The sequence below is a fragment of the Martes martes genome, assembly GCF_963455335.1.
Source record: "Martes martes genome assembly, chromosome: 2".
NCBI lineage: Eukaryota > Metazoa > Chordata > Mammalia > Carnivora > Mustelidae > Martes > Martes martes.
Window position 1 is genome coordinate 66,479,377 of NC_137889.1, and position 14,457 is coordinate 66,493,833.

Below are 14,457 nucleotides of genomic sequence, written 5' to 3' on the forward strand. Positions count from 1 at the left end.
AATATCTACGCCCCTAACATGGGAGAAGCCAATTACATAAAACAATTAATAACAAAATCAAAGAAACATAGGGACGCCTGGGTGGCTCAGTTGGTTAAGCAGCTGCCTTCGGCTCAGGTCATGATCCCAGCGTCCTGGGATCGAGTCCCACATCAGGCTCCTTGCTCCGCGGGGAGCCTGCTTCTCCCTCTGCCTCTGCCTACCACTCTGTCTGCCTGTGCTTGCTCGCTCTCTCTCTAACAAATAAATAAAAAAAAAAAAAAATTAAAAAAAAAAAAATCAAAGAAACATATCAACAATAATACAATAATAGTAGGAGACTTTAGCTGCCCCCCCCCCGCCTTACTGAAATGGACAGATCATCTAAGGAACAGATCAACAAGGAAATAAAGGCTTTAAATGACACATTGGACCAGATGGACATCACAGATATATTTAGAACATTCCATCTCAAAACAACAGAATACACATTCTTCTCTAGTGCACATGGAACATTCCTCAGAATAGATCACATCCTGGGTCACAAATCAGGACTCAACCAGTCAAAAGACTGGGATCATTCCCTGCATATTTTCAGACCACAATGCTCTGAAACTAGAACTCAATCACAGGAGGAAAGTTGGAAAGAACTCAAATACATGGAGGCTAATGAATGAATGGGTCAACCAGGAAATTAAAGAAGAATTGAAAAAAAAAAAGCATAGAAACAAATGAAAATGAAAACACAACTGTTCAAAATCTTTGGGTCACAGCAAAGGTGGTCCTGAGAGGAAAGTATATAGCAATACAAGCCTTTCTCAAGAAACAAGAAAAGTCTCAAGTACACAACCAAACCCTACACCTAAAGGAGATGGAGAAAGAACAGCAAAGAAAGCCTATAGCCAGCAGGAGAAGAGAAATAATAAAGATTAAAGTATAAGTCAATGAAATAGTAGAACAAATCAATGAAACTAGGAGCTTGTTCTTGGAAAAAATTAATAAGATTGATAAACCCCTGGCCACACTTAACAAAAAGGAAAGAGAAAGGACCCAAATTAATATAATCCTGAATGAAAGAGGTGAGATCACAACCAACACCAAAGAAATACAATTATAAGAACAGATTATGAGCAACTATACACCAGCAAATTTGACATTCTTGAGGAAATGCATGCATCCCTAGGGACAAGTAAACTACCAAAACTGAACTAGAGAGAAATAGAAAACCTGAACAGACCCCAAACTAGTAAGTATATGTAAGCAGTCTTCAAAAATCTCCAAACAAACCAGAGCCCAGGGCCAGATGGCTTCCAAGGGGAATTCTACCAAACATTTAAAGAAGAATTAATGCCTATTCACCTGAAATTGTTCCAAAAAATGGAAATGGAAGGAAAACTTCCAAACTCATTTTATGAAGCCAGCATTACCTTGATCCTTAAACCAGTAAAAAACCCCATCAAAAAGAATTACAGACCAATATGCTTGATGAACACAGATGCAAAAATTCTCACCAAAATACTAGCCAATAAGATCCAACAAATTCAAAGGATTATTCACCATGACCAAGTAGGATTCATTCCTAGGCTGCAAGGTTGGTTCAACATCTGCAAATCAATCAATGTGATATAATACATTAACAAAGAAAAGAACAAGAACCATATGATACTTTCAAGAGATGCTGAAAAAGCATTTGACAAAGTGCAGCATACTTTCTTGATCAAAACTCTTCCCAGTGTAGGCATGGAGGGTACATACCTCAATATCATCAAAGCCATCTATGAAAAACACACATAGGTATCATTCTTAATGGGGAAAAATTGAGAGCTTTTCCTCTAAGTTCAGGAACACGGCATGGATGTCTACTCTCACCACTGCTATACAACATAGTAACAGAAGTCCTAGCCTTAGCAATCAGACAACAAAAAGAAATAAAAGGCATCTGAATCGGCAAAGAAGAAGTCAAACTCTCATTCTTTGCAGATGATATGATACTTTATGTGGAAAATGCAGAAGATTCCACTCCAAATCTGCTAGAACGCATACAGGAATTCAGTAAAATGTCAGGATATAAAATCAATGCACAGAAATCAGTTGCATTTCTATACACCAACAGTAAGATAGAAGAAAGAGAAAGTAAGGAGTCAATCCCATTTACAATGGCACCAAAAACCATAAGATACCTAGGAATAAACCTAACCAAAGAGGCAAAGAATCTATACTCAGAAAAACTATAAAGTACTCATGAAAGAAATTGAGGAAGACACAAAGAAATGGAAAAACATTCCATGCTCATGGATTGGAAGAACAAATATCGTGAAAATGTCTATGCTATCGAAAGCAATCTACAAATATAATGCAATCCCAGTAAAATACCATCAATTTTTTTCAAAGGAATGGAACATATAGTCCTAAGATTTATATGGAATCAGAAAAGGTCCCAAATAGCCAGAGGAAATGTTGAAAAAGAAAACCAAAGTTGGTGGCATCACAATTCCAGATTCTAAGCTCTATTACAAAGCTGTTATCATCAAGACAGTATGGTACTGGCACAAAAACAGACACATAGATCAATGGAACAGAATAGAGAGTCCAGAAATGGACCCTCAAGTCTGTGGTCAACTAATCTTTGACAAAGCAGAAAAGAATGTCCACTGGGGGGGGGGGGGGGGAACAGTCTCTTCAACAAATGGTGTTGGGAAAATCGCACATGCAAAAGAGTGAAACTGGACCGTTTCCTTACACCACATACGAAAACAGACTCAAAATGGATGAAAGATCTCAATGTGATATGGGAATCCATCAAAATCCTTGAGGAGAACACAGGCAGCAACATCTTCAACCTCAGTCCCAGGAACTTCTTCCCAGAAACATCACCAAAGGCAAGGGAAGCAAGGGCAAAAATGAACTATTGGGACTTCATCAAGATCAAAAGCTTTTGCACAGCAAAGGAAACAGTCAACAAAACCAAAAGACAACTGACAGAATGGCAGAAGATATTCACAAATGACATATCAGATAAAAGGCTAGTATCCAAAATCTATAAAGAATTTATCAAACTCATCACCGAAAGAACAAATATTCCAATCAAGAAATGGGCAGAAGACATGAACAGACATTTCTGCAAAGAAGACATCCAAATGGCCAACAGATACATGAAAAAGTGCTCAACATCACTCAGCGTCAGGGAAATACAAATCAAAACCTCAGCAAGATACCACCTCACCACCAGTTAGAATGGCTAAAATTAACCAGTCAGGAAACAACAGATGTTGTCGAGGATGTGGAGAACGGGGAACCCTCCTACCCTGTTGGTGGGAATGCAAGCTGATGCAGCTACTCTTGAAAACAGTATGGAGGTTCCTCAAAAAGTTGAAAATAGTGCTACCCTATGACCCAGCAATCATAGCACTGGGTATTTACCCTAAAGATAAAAATTTAGTGATCCAAAGGGGCACGTACAGCCCAATGTTTACAGCAGTAATGTCAATAATTACCAAACTATGGAAAGAACCTTGATGTCCATCAACAGATGAATGGCTAAAGAAGGTGTGGTATATATATACAATGGAATACTTTGCAGCCATCAAAAAAACCAAAATCTTGCCATTTGCAACAACGTGGACAGAACTAGAGGGTATTAAGCTAAGCAAAATAAGTCAACCAGAGAAAGACAATTATCATATGACCTCTCTGATATGAGGAATTTGAGATGCAGGGTTGGGGGTCAGGAGGAGTAGGGAGGGGAAAAATGAAACAAGATGGGATCGGGAGGAAGACAAACCATAAGAGACTCAATCTCATGAAATAAATTGAGAGTTTCTGGGGACAGGAGGGGTAGGGGAAGGGTGGCTGGGTTATGGACATTGGGGAGGGTATATGCTATGGTGAGTGCTGTGAGATGTGTTAAGCCTGATGATTCACAGACCTGTACCCCTGGGGCAAATAATACATTATATATTAAGAAAAAAAAGACCTATATAAAATGATATATTATCTGTATTTCATTCTGAAAAATTTTAAGTTTCTTTCAATTCTTTATCTACCTGGAGGTAGGTAAATCTAAACAAACATCATCTTTATTAAGTAGTAACAATTATGGCATGGTTTGTGAGATTAAAGTGAAAAAAAAAGACAAAATTGAAATAATGGATAATGATAGTAAGAAATTCAAAATAGAAAAAGAACAAACCTGCAAGTACTTCAAAGTCACTTTTTTGTCCCAAAGAAGGTAACATTTGTGTTAAATTTTACTATATTTAAATCAATATTATTTATCAAAGTCACCTTAAAGAAAGTTAAAAGGCTAGCCACAGTATAACTAATAAAGAATTAGTATCAAAAATTTAATAGAACTCCTCCAAATCTAGCAATCTATGGTGGAAGCAAAGGGATAGGATTTGGGAAGGGCATCGATTGCCATCGATATTATAAAAAAAATAAAAAATAAAAGAGGGCAATCCATAAACAAGCAATGATAATGCATCATGACAAAAAGGAATTCTATTAATCTAATTCTGGATTCCTGAGGACTAATAAATACGTGTGTGTGTGTGTGTGTGTGTGTGTGTGTGTATGATTGATAGGAAAAGGGAGAGAAGTGTTACCAATGTTCTGTTGTTTGTTTTAACTAAGAAAGTTCTAAGCTACCAAGAATAGATATGAGTCCTAAAAACAAACTAAATACTATTAAATAATTACGGAATCAGACTTTCTTATATTTTCTGGTTTTAGTATTTTTATGCTTTTCTGCCATTCAGCCAGGTTTTTAACCTTATCTTTTAATATTTAACTAGCATTTTTAAGTGTTCTGTACCCAGAAGTCTTTCTCTGCATAGTTGTTCACCATTTTATCAGAAACACACACACACAAACACACACAGATCACTTCTTACATGCCAAGAATGATTCTGGATTCAAAAGATTTACTAGTGAAAAATCAGTCAAAACTATCTGCCTTCATGGCGCTGACGTTCTAGCAGGAGTAGGCAGACAAAATCAGGTAAGTAAAAGAAGCAACATGTCAGGAGACCTCAAGTGTTAGAGATCAAAGTAAGGCAGGAGAGGTAAACCAGGCTGGCAGGTGTGGCTCCTGCTATAATAAGTTGGCAGTGAATGGTCTCACTGATAAGAAGGCATTTGGACAAAAACTCAAAAGTGGTCAAGGAGTGATGCTTGTGACATCAAAGGGAAGGAGCTTTCCAGACAAAGAGAACAACACCTACAAGGTTCCTGCATTGGACACATTAGATTTGAAGTGCCTATTTAAAAAATCAAATAGAAATGCTGATTAAGCATTGAATGTGAGCTGGAGGTCAGGAGAACCACCAGGCTGGAGATATGTTTGGAGTCATCACCATATAAATGATACTTAAAGCCAAAGACTGGATGAAATTACCAAGGGAATGAGTATATCTGGGGAAGAAATTCAAAAATTTTCACCCAGGTTCTATAAGCTCTGAGGGCCCTGAGACTCTTAGTGGGAGCTAAAAATATTGTTGGAGTTTAAAAGTTGATCTGGTTGGAGATAGTGATCTCCAAAGTCAGGTTTTGGAAATGTTTCAAAGGTATAACTATCGGAGAATATATGTAGTATGATGGAAGGCAAAATCATTGGATGAAAAGAGCTCAAGGAATGGAGAAGCCAACGAATCAGAGAGCTTATTTACTTGGACACCGAAATCACAGTTCTTATAAAACAAGCATTAGAGAAAGTCACAAGGATCCAGGGGCTAAATTCTTTAAGAAATGAGAGAATGGATACAAATCAATAGATTACTATAAGAGGAAGAGATAATGGATGTTATCCTTTGATGACATAGGATTCAAAGCTGGGTATGTTAGAGAAAAGAAAGGAAGAACGGTCTGGAAACAGTGTGAGGAATAAGGAGGTCATTTCCCCATCTCCAGGCCCATATGGTTGAGGCATGGGAGAGGAGCTCATCACCACTTGAGAGAGCAGCAGAGGAAGAAAATGTCCTCAGGGCTGGAGACTGATCACAGATTTCTGTAAGACCAAGAGGTGAAGTGAACACTTAGCAGAGGGTAAAGATTTAGGAGTTTTGCTGGTTACTGGCTATGAGTTCAGGGAGAAGAGTAAACATGTTTCAAGAGCAAAAAGGGTAAGGGATAAGGTCACCAAAAAAGGCATACAAAGTTAGAAAGAGAGTTCCTTGGTCAATGATTTTGGAGAGAGATTATAGTATCTGAGAAGCAGCCATAGAGGAAAAGAAAATTTTCTAACTTTTCATTCCTCTCATTGAATGCAATTCCATTCTTTCCTCAAAGGTTACATATGATGAAATTAAAACCCAGGGAACTGAAGGGATTCACACCAAGCCACAAAACTGAGTTGGATCTCATGTAGAGCAAGGTAAGCCTTTTGGACACATTTCCGTTTTTCCCAGAACTTTATATTGAAAAATCCCATTAAAGAGTTCCTACCATGGGCCTATTCCCATCATAAAAATGGAGAAACTGCTTTGAAACTACTGGTGAAAGGGGTGCCTGAGGAATAGCAGTTTCAGTGTGACTTACCAAATTTATTGAAATAGCAGAGTAAACAGGCAGGTACAAAGTCTAGAACAGGATTCCAACAATGACAATGACAAAAATAGTTGAATACAGGAAATGCCACAGTAAACCTCACTTCCTGAGTTCTGTGCATGATAGTGTAAGTTAGTGTGGTAAAGAGGTGTGTCTTGTGCTTCCAGTAATACATCCTTTAGGATAGGGTGAAAGCAAGGTCACTGAACACCACGTTCAAGTCTATAATGTTTTATTATTTACATCTAAGGAATTGTAGCTAATAGCAAAAGCTCAATTTTATTAAGCACCAGGATGTATGTTACACACTTTATAAGTATAATCTAAAAACTTTGAGGTTGGTACTGTGATTATTCCTCCATTTAATCAATGAGGAAACTGAGTCCTGGAGTGATTAGGTAACTTGGATGAGGTTTTCCAGGTAGAAACTGGCAGAGCCAGAATTCTAACCTCATTAGGGTGAGTAGAGTAACTTCAGTGTCTGCACTACTGTGCTATGTAGGAGACCCCTTATCTGCACTTTCACCTTCTGTGGTTTCAGTTATCTACAGTCAACCAAGATCTGGAAGCAAATAATCCTCCTTCCAGAAGCCTTACGCTATAACATGATGCCTACATCATTTACCTCATTTCCTTGCATCAGAAGGCATTTTATCTCTCACATCACCAGAGGAGAAAGATGAGTAGAGTACAATAAGATATTTTGGGACAGAGAGACCACAGTCACGTAATTTGTATTACAGTACAGTGTTATAATTGTTCTGTTATCATTAGTTATTAATCTCTTATTGTGCCTAGTGTATAAATGAAACTTTACCATAGGTACATATGTATACAAAAACACATAATATATATAGGGTTTGGTACTGTCTGCAGTTTTAAGCATCCACTGGGGGTCTTGGAACATCTTAACCTGCAGATAAAGGGGGACTATTATACCACTTTAAAAGTCAAGGCTTCAAGTAGTATATTTATATGTAACATAATTATTATATATCATATATAATAATATAAATAGGTCAAATGAATAGAAATCATGACTTTGTCTTAACTCCCATGTCCTAATTTCCTTTCCTTTTTCCTTTAATAAAAATTATTTATTTATTCTAAAAAAGAATTTGGCAATTTCAATTTAAGAGCCCAGTAAATTACCAAACACCCCTGAGAAAACCACAAGAGCTGCATTCTCTCACAATTTAAGCTACATTCTCTTATTAAATAGACCTCAGTGACTGTTTCAGACATTCAGTGAAGTTGTAGCTTACTAAACAGTGTTAACAATAGTGTGGAGAAAAAGCTTTGTGAGATAAATTTGTAGACATAAGCTGTAAATTGAACTAAAATATTAATATGAATTCTAAAAAGTATTCAGGAAGTATTCATTATTTTTCACCCAAGACACAAAGCCAGGACAACACCTAGGTTATTCAAAAAGAAAATCAACATTTTTCATATTTTTCTATGTTTTGCAACTTACATAAAGTAAGTTGCTGGCCACAAGGCTTCAAATATTTCTGTTCTCATTTAAAAAAATGTTGCTATTATAAAAGAGTGGTTTGGCTGAAAACAAAGCAAAATAAAACAATACTTCATATACAACAAAGCAATGATGAAATTCCCATTCTTACTTGATTAAAAGTACATTCCACTTCAAGTAAAAAAGGAACAGTTACCCTATAGCATTTGGAAATAATATTTTTATTGAAATTTTTTACTTTCAGCATATCCAACCTTCCAACTCCCCATGAAGTTATTTGAGTATTGAAAGACTTATATCATAAAACTAATAATCTGCCCAACAATTTGGTTTTAAAGCATATAAGCTAAATGCAGAACATTTTACTTATTTTTATGGTATCTCTGCAATCTATGCATAATCTGTGCAAATTAGAATTATAAAAAAAAAAACTGTCTGTTGGCATTCTTTTGCATGTTTATATTCAATGTTATTTTTGTATTTTACGTACCCAAAATCAGTTTTCTTTTAGCAGTTATCTTTTTTTTTTTCTACTATGTACAAACAGATACACAGATACATAGAAATATATTCCATTTGGGTGACTTCTTTTAATTTGTCCTCATCCATTCATTCATTCAACAAATGCTTGTTAATGCCTAATATGTGCTTTGTCACTGTAGTAAGTACAAGGAGTCTTTAGCTTCTATGAAGCTATGGCTCCATTAGTAAATATTTCAGATATTTCAAGAGAACATTTTTGCATGGACAGAACCTTTACAAACCCCAGAACACGTCCTTTAGGTGACTGTCCCATTCTGCTGGCCTTCCACACACAATTTCACAATAATCTGCAGCTAGTAACTGAGATGCTCTCAACAAATGTTTTAGAAAGATTTTCTGTCTTTTCTTTAGCATTAAACAAACACTGGTCAAGCCCCTGTATGGTAAGCTCCATGTATATGGAAAAAGACTTAAATTTCTACATTCAGAGTGAAGTCATGAAATTTACTGGACCCTTTAATGAGCTAATAAGAGGCAGTTCTGTGAGGGTGCTTCTAAATAAATGTGATTTATCTGAGTTCGATGGTATTTGAAAAGACAGGCTTTTTATCAATGCTTAGTATGATTCTGAATAAACTCTAAATGTCACAGAACTTTCACTTATGAGGTCATTAAGGGCTGCAAACCTCAGCTCTTGGGCTGCAAACCACAGCTCTTGGGGTTATCAGATTTCAAGATTATTATCTATTAAAACTATTTCACCCATTAGATCTTATGCTTTATGAGAATTTTTGGGAGCATTTACTTTTTCATATATATATTCAATTCTAGACTCAATTGAGACTCACCCATTATTTATACTACCTGGGGCCTCAAACTATCTGATCTTTTTTAATTCTTAAAAGAATTTAAGTCATGAATCAATTCAATATTCAAAAATTTTAAACATTTTCATGTGTTCGAGATTCTGACATTATATTCACAATATTAAAAGTTTTGGTGAATATTGCTTGGATTAATGAAAGTGTGTTATTTGAGCCTCCATCTGATGCTTGAATTCTTTTTATAATAGCCCAGAGAAACACGGGTAAAATTGTAGTTAGATAAAGGAAATTTTATGCGAGTGCCTTAAGAACTCAAGAAGGAGTTTGTTCTGCAAATTTTCAATTTTTTTTTTTTCCAAATCAAAGTCCCACTCTACAAGAAGAGTTTTCTCTTAATGACAGCCTGAAGCTCAAGAACATGAGTAACAAGTTAAAAAGAGGAAAACTACAAAATAGTTTCTTTGAATCAATAGCCCCTAGGTCTTCAAGTAACTCACCAAATTCCAAAGAGTTTCTCAATCACACTTAAGGGACTTTAAAGAATTATCTATATTTTCTTTTGAAGAATTATGAATTTTTTAAACAACAATAAATCAAATATAGAGAGACTTTTAAAATTATAAGATTTTATCCTTATAATTTCTTAAAACCTTTAATAGTCACACACATTAAAAACATCCAATCTCTCAAGTTCAAATAAAAGAACTGAAAATTAGTTATTAGTAGTTGTTTCTGAAATCTCTTTATCTTTTGACACAATACTGAAAGGAAATACTAGCTGTTTGACACTGCATTTTAAATGAATGCAAAAATAATGAAAATCACTGTGTTGCTATTAATACTTATGCAATGAGACTCACCATATTCTTTCAGAAGCCCCATGGAAGAGGAGGTCATGGATTGTAAGGGCAAGCCAAGGTTGATGATGTGGGTGGCAAATGGTGAGACCAACAATCTGTTTCCAAAATATAAAGTTAGAGCTTTGAGTGATTTATTGTCCCTAATTTGTAATATAGACTTTCTAGACTAATGTTGTAAGGATTAGATGCTAATCTAACAGAGAGAAAACCACTTGTCTCCTATCATAGGAGACTAAGCATGTACCCTCAGTGCTCTGCAGAGTAAGAGGCATGCAGTAAGCCCTCTATAAACATTATTGAAAATATATATTTATATATCATTATATTACATGATAAATATATAATATTTATTAAATGAAGACAAAATAAAACCAAATTTTACTGGCTCTGAGCATGGATAACAAATAGGAACATTGGCTTTCTAAATGAAAACAAAATCATAAAAATGAACAAGCATCATATCTATTTCTTCTCTGTTTTGCAAAATTTTAAGTAACATGTTTTCCTATCTTGACTTGGCGAGCTTCAACCAAATCAGCTGAATCAAAAACTATGCACCACATAGAAATTTTAGAAAATGTACATAAGAAAAAGGAAGAAAATAAGAATTATCCCTAATTCACCACCTTAATATTTTGGTCATAATTGTAAACCCTTAAATGCTTCCTAGGAGCTGGGTACTATTCTAAGCCCTGTCTATGCCTTACTACCTTTAATCCTCACAACAAGACTCTGGATTTTACTATTATTACACCCATTTTATAAATGAAGGCACTAAGCAAAGGTTAGGTAGTATATAGTTCAAATTATCCCAGCTAGAAAGGAGTGGAGACAGGATCTGAATATAGGCAGTAGGCCCTCAAGAACTAAACTACTTATTACTATTTTATACTAACTCCATTTGTCATAATTAACATGTGTAATATATTTCATACCTTCTCTATATTTATGTGCACATAAAATGTACCTGAACTTTTTAGCTTATTTTTTGCAGTTAATATCATAAATATCTTTATTTGTAAATGTACAAAGATGTACATTGTCATTTTGACCCATTACAAAGCATTCCACTGTATAGATTTAACATACTAACGGTTTATTTACCAGTCTTCTTTTGCTAGATGTCTGGGTTACTTCACTTTTTTGGTATTTATAAACAAGGATGAAAATCTATGAATATTCATGTCTGTGAACCTGTCCAATTATTTCTTATTATAAATGCCTAGAAATGGAATTGCTAATTCAAATGTTATATAAATGTTATAGAAATATTTAGGATTTTAAAACATTTTGCCCATCAAAAACTAGAGTCTATGAGGGAAAAGTCTGTGGCTGTTCTGTTTGGAGTTTTAAACAGGCGTAGAGTAGACACTCTATAAATAGTAAATAATGACTGATTTATAGGATCCATTAGTCTAGCTGTTACTCATGTTGTCACACCCATGCAGTTGGCTGAAGAACTGAGATATGGCTAGTATGACAAAATCATATTGTCAAGGGAAAATATGAAAGGCTTGAGTATATAGTCAGCTTTGCAAAACTCCATTTCAAATTCTAGAATTTACTTGTATGTCACCAAGAATGGGGCCATGATACACTGATCAATTACAGTTTTCTTTGCTCTCTTCCATCTTGTCCATGGTTAAATATTTAAGTCTCCAAATTAGGACTATTAATTGCATTGTTCAATGATTCCTATTAATGAAAGATTTTAACAGAAGTAGACCACAGTTCATCCACTTAAGAAAAATATTTTACAAACATTCAGGCATTCAGGTAAAACGGCAGGGTCATTTTAACATAAATGTGAAATGAGATGAGAGATTCTATCAGTATTTTATAATCTCCTCATTTTATTATTAAATTATCAGAATAGCCTAAAAACAAATTGTCATGTAACACATAAGAAACTCCCAATGATCACAAAACTAGGGGAAGAAGTCCAGGCTCATTTGCTTGGATTACAGAACGCATTTACAGAAATGCAGTTGTCATGGCTTCAAATGCACCAAATCTTACATACTAAAATAAATAGCTCTAATAAATAGGTGCATAGTAAATTAACTTCCTTGATGGAAAATTAACATTCAGAATGTGCTCACATTTATCATTATTGTCATAAAAAAGTATGTTAATGTATGGGAATCTTTGAAGTTAGAATTCAAAGGTACACTGAAGAACTTCACGTCTTTAAACTTAAATCTGGAAATGCAGAACTAGTTGATTTTGTTTTCCCTCCACAAATCAAACATAGAGAATCTTGCAGAAAGGAAATCATACACTTATAAGATTATATTTCTTCATGTATTATCCAAAGAAATTTCTTTCATTGAGCTAATATTTTTTATGGTCTACCTAAAAATATTATATGTCACCTTAGATATTAGAAATTTCCCAAGCATCTTCAGGAGAATTGTAAGCAGTTTATAAACAGCTTCCCTTACAGGGGTCTATTTGTCTTGAACAGAAATCTTCCAAAAGTCTCACAAAGAGTTGAGAAATTCATGCTAATTAGTGCTAGGGACTGTCTCTGCGTTGTCAACAATCCCTTACCGGATTTCTGACTGATTCTGCTTTCCTTTCTGTTGCTTATATCCTCATTGCTAAGTTTCCTTTATCATTAGTATGTGGTGAACTAGATTGCAATAAAAATTTCACTCTAATGACATCTTATTGGCCTAGCTAACCACAGGTTTTCTAACACCCTGAGTCGCCATGTCCCAGAACACTGATTTGTCTTCCCTTCTGCATTCCCACCCCACTTCCAACACTAATGAAATGAAGCTAACCGCTAAGGTAGGAAACAAGTTACTGCCATAAGCTCACTATAAATAAAGACAAAGCAACCCTGGTGGATTGAAGTTCAGGCTTTATGTGCCCCAGGCTGTCACTGGAAGTACATGTACTTGCTCTTAATTTCGAAGGGTGTTGCTCTTCCTCATTAAGGAGGACATGTTTTCATTAAAAATGGGATGTTAGGGTGTCAAGCGACCTTTATCTTCCACCAGTTGCAGAAGAAACAATTCTTCGAGAAATACTCAACTCTCCTGAGAAAGACATACTGAAAGATATTCTACCTGATCGAATTTATCATTGAGGAGTGCTCCACATGTCCTTAAGTCATTATTATTCTTTCCTGAATTTTTGGCCCCATCTCAATACATTGAAAATGGTAGGTTTTCAGATTAGTTCAGTTAACGTTTCCAGCTACTAATGGCTTACTTGAAATTCTAAACTATTTGGTTAAATTGGTCTGTTAACTGTTCTTTTAGCAGTTAACCACTCTGCTAGACAAACCTGGGTCTTGGCTTAAGTAAAGGCCAAAAGTAAATTTTTAAAAACTAGTAAATTCCCAATACAAGCATTTCTTTTCTATGCAATTAAAATCTTCCCCTACCAAACCCTCAGTCTTAGAACTGTACATATATTCCATTCTCCCAAATTTGAATATCATATTATATTTAAGCCAAGGAAGTGGTTACTTGTGATCATGAATCATTTACTATTAAGCACAGTTTGCCAGTTAAATGTTGGAAGGTCCATGATACTCTTAAAAACCAAGGCAATAATTTCTCAATTTTTTATTATTTACAACTATGCCAATTACCCCAAATTTCTGACAAGGTTACATTGTGAAGTAATGTAAAACAACCCACTGAAAAATACATTTTAACAGAGCAGTATTTACTTTCTACAAGTATATTGTTCCTACAAAATGTGTTCAAGGGCCTTTAAAGGTTCTGTAGCTCTAGGGTTAACAGTTATATACACAACTATAAAGTTATTTTGAAGATGATGTCATTGAGTGGAATAATTCAGAAAAGTAACTGCCCCATCTCCACACACCTTTGGAAAGCAGAAGCAATGCTCAAAATGCCTGTCCTGAAACTCTGCTCTATAGGATCAGCCTCACCTTCTGTTGGAAAAAGACTAACTTTAAATTATTAAATTAAAAAAGAAAAATTATAACTTAAATCTACTCCATAATTGCTGCAGATATGTTATTAAAATTCTAAACTTATGTACTATTATCATAAAATATGGCATTTTTCTCAAGAAAGCCACAAATTGGATTTGAGCTTATGCACTGTAAAACCCAGATGGTCTGCTTAACTACTCAGACATCCCCCAGTTCAAAAGTTAATTGAACTGAAAACTAAAATTTTGATAATTGATATGCTTTGAGGGACTCAAGCAGAAGGATAAATTAGCCTCATGCATGGGGTGTTAATAGACTTGAGAAACCACGACAATTGGTCAGGAAACATTGGCACTGTAGAATAAAACTATA

The 14,457-nt window shown here is 35.1% G+C and overlaps 1 protein-coding gene across 1 annotated transcript in view; it reads right to left on the reverse strand.

Moving 5' to 3' along the window:
- Positions 1-14,457, reverse strand: part of IQCM (IQ motif containing M) — a gene marked incomplete at both ends in the record, with an annotated part of 355,679 nt that overhangs the window by 295,160 nt on the left and 46,062 nt on the right. Inside the window, one exon of the mRNA XM_080796315.1 lies at positions 10,167-10,261. Within this exon, the coding sequence (XP_080652441.1) occupies positions 10,167-10,261 (95 nt within the window). The remainder of the gene's footprint in view (positions 1-10,166; positions 10,262-14,457) is intronic.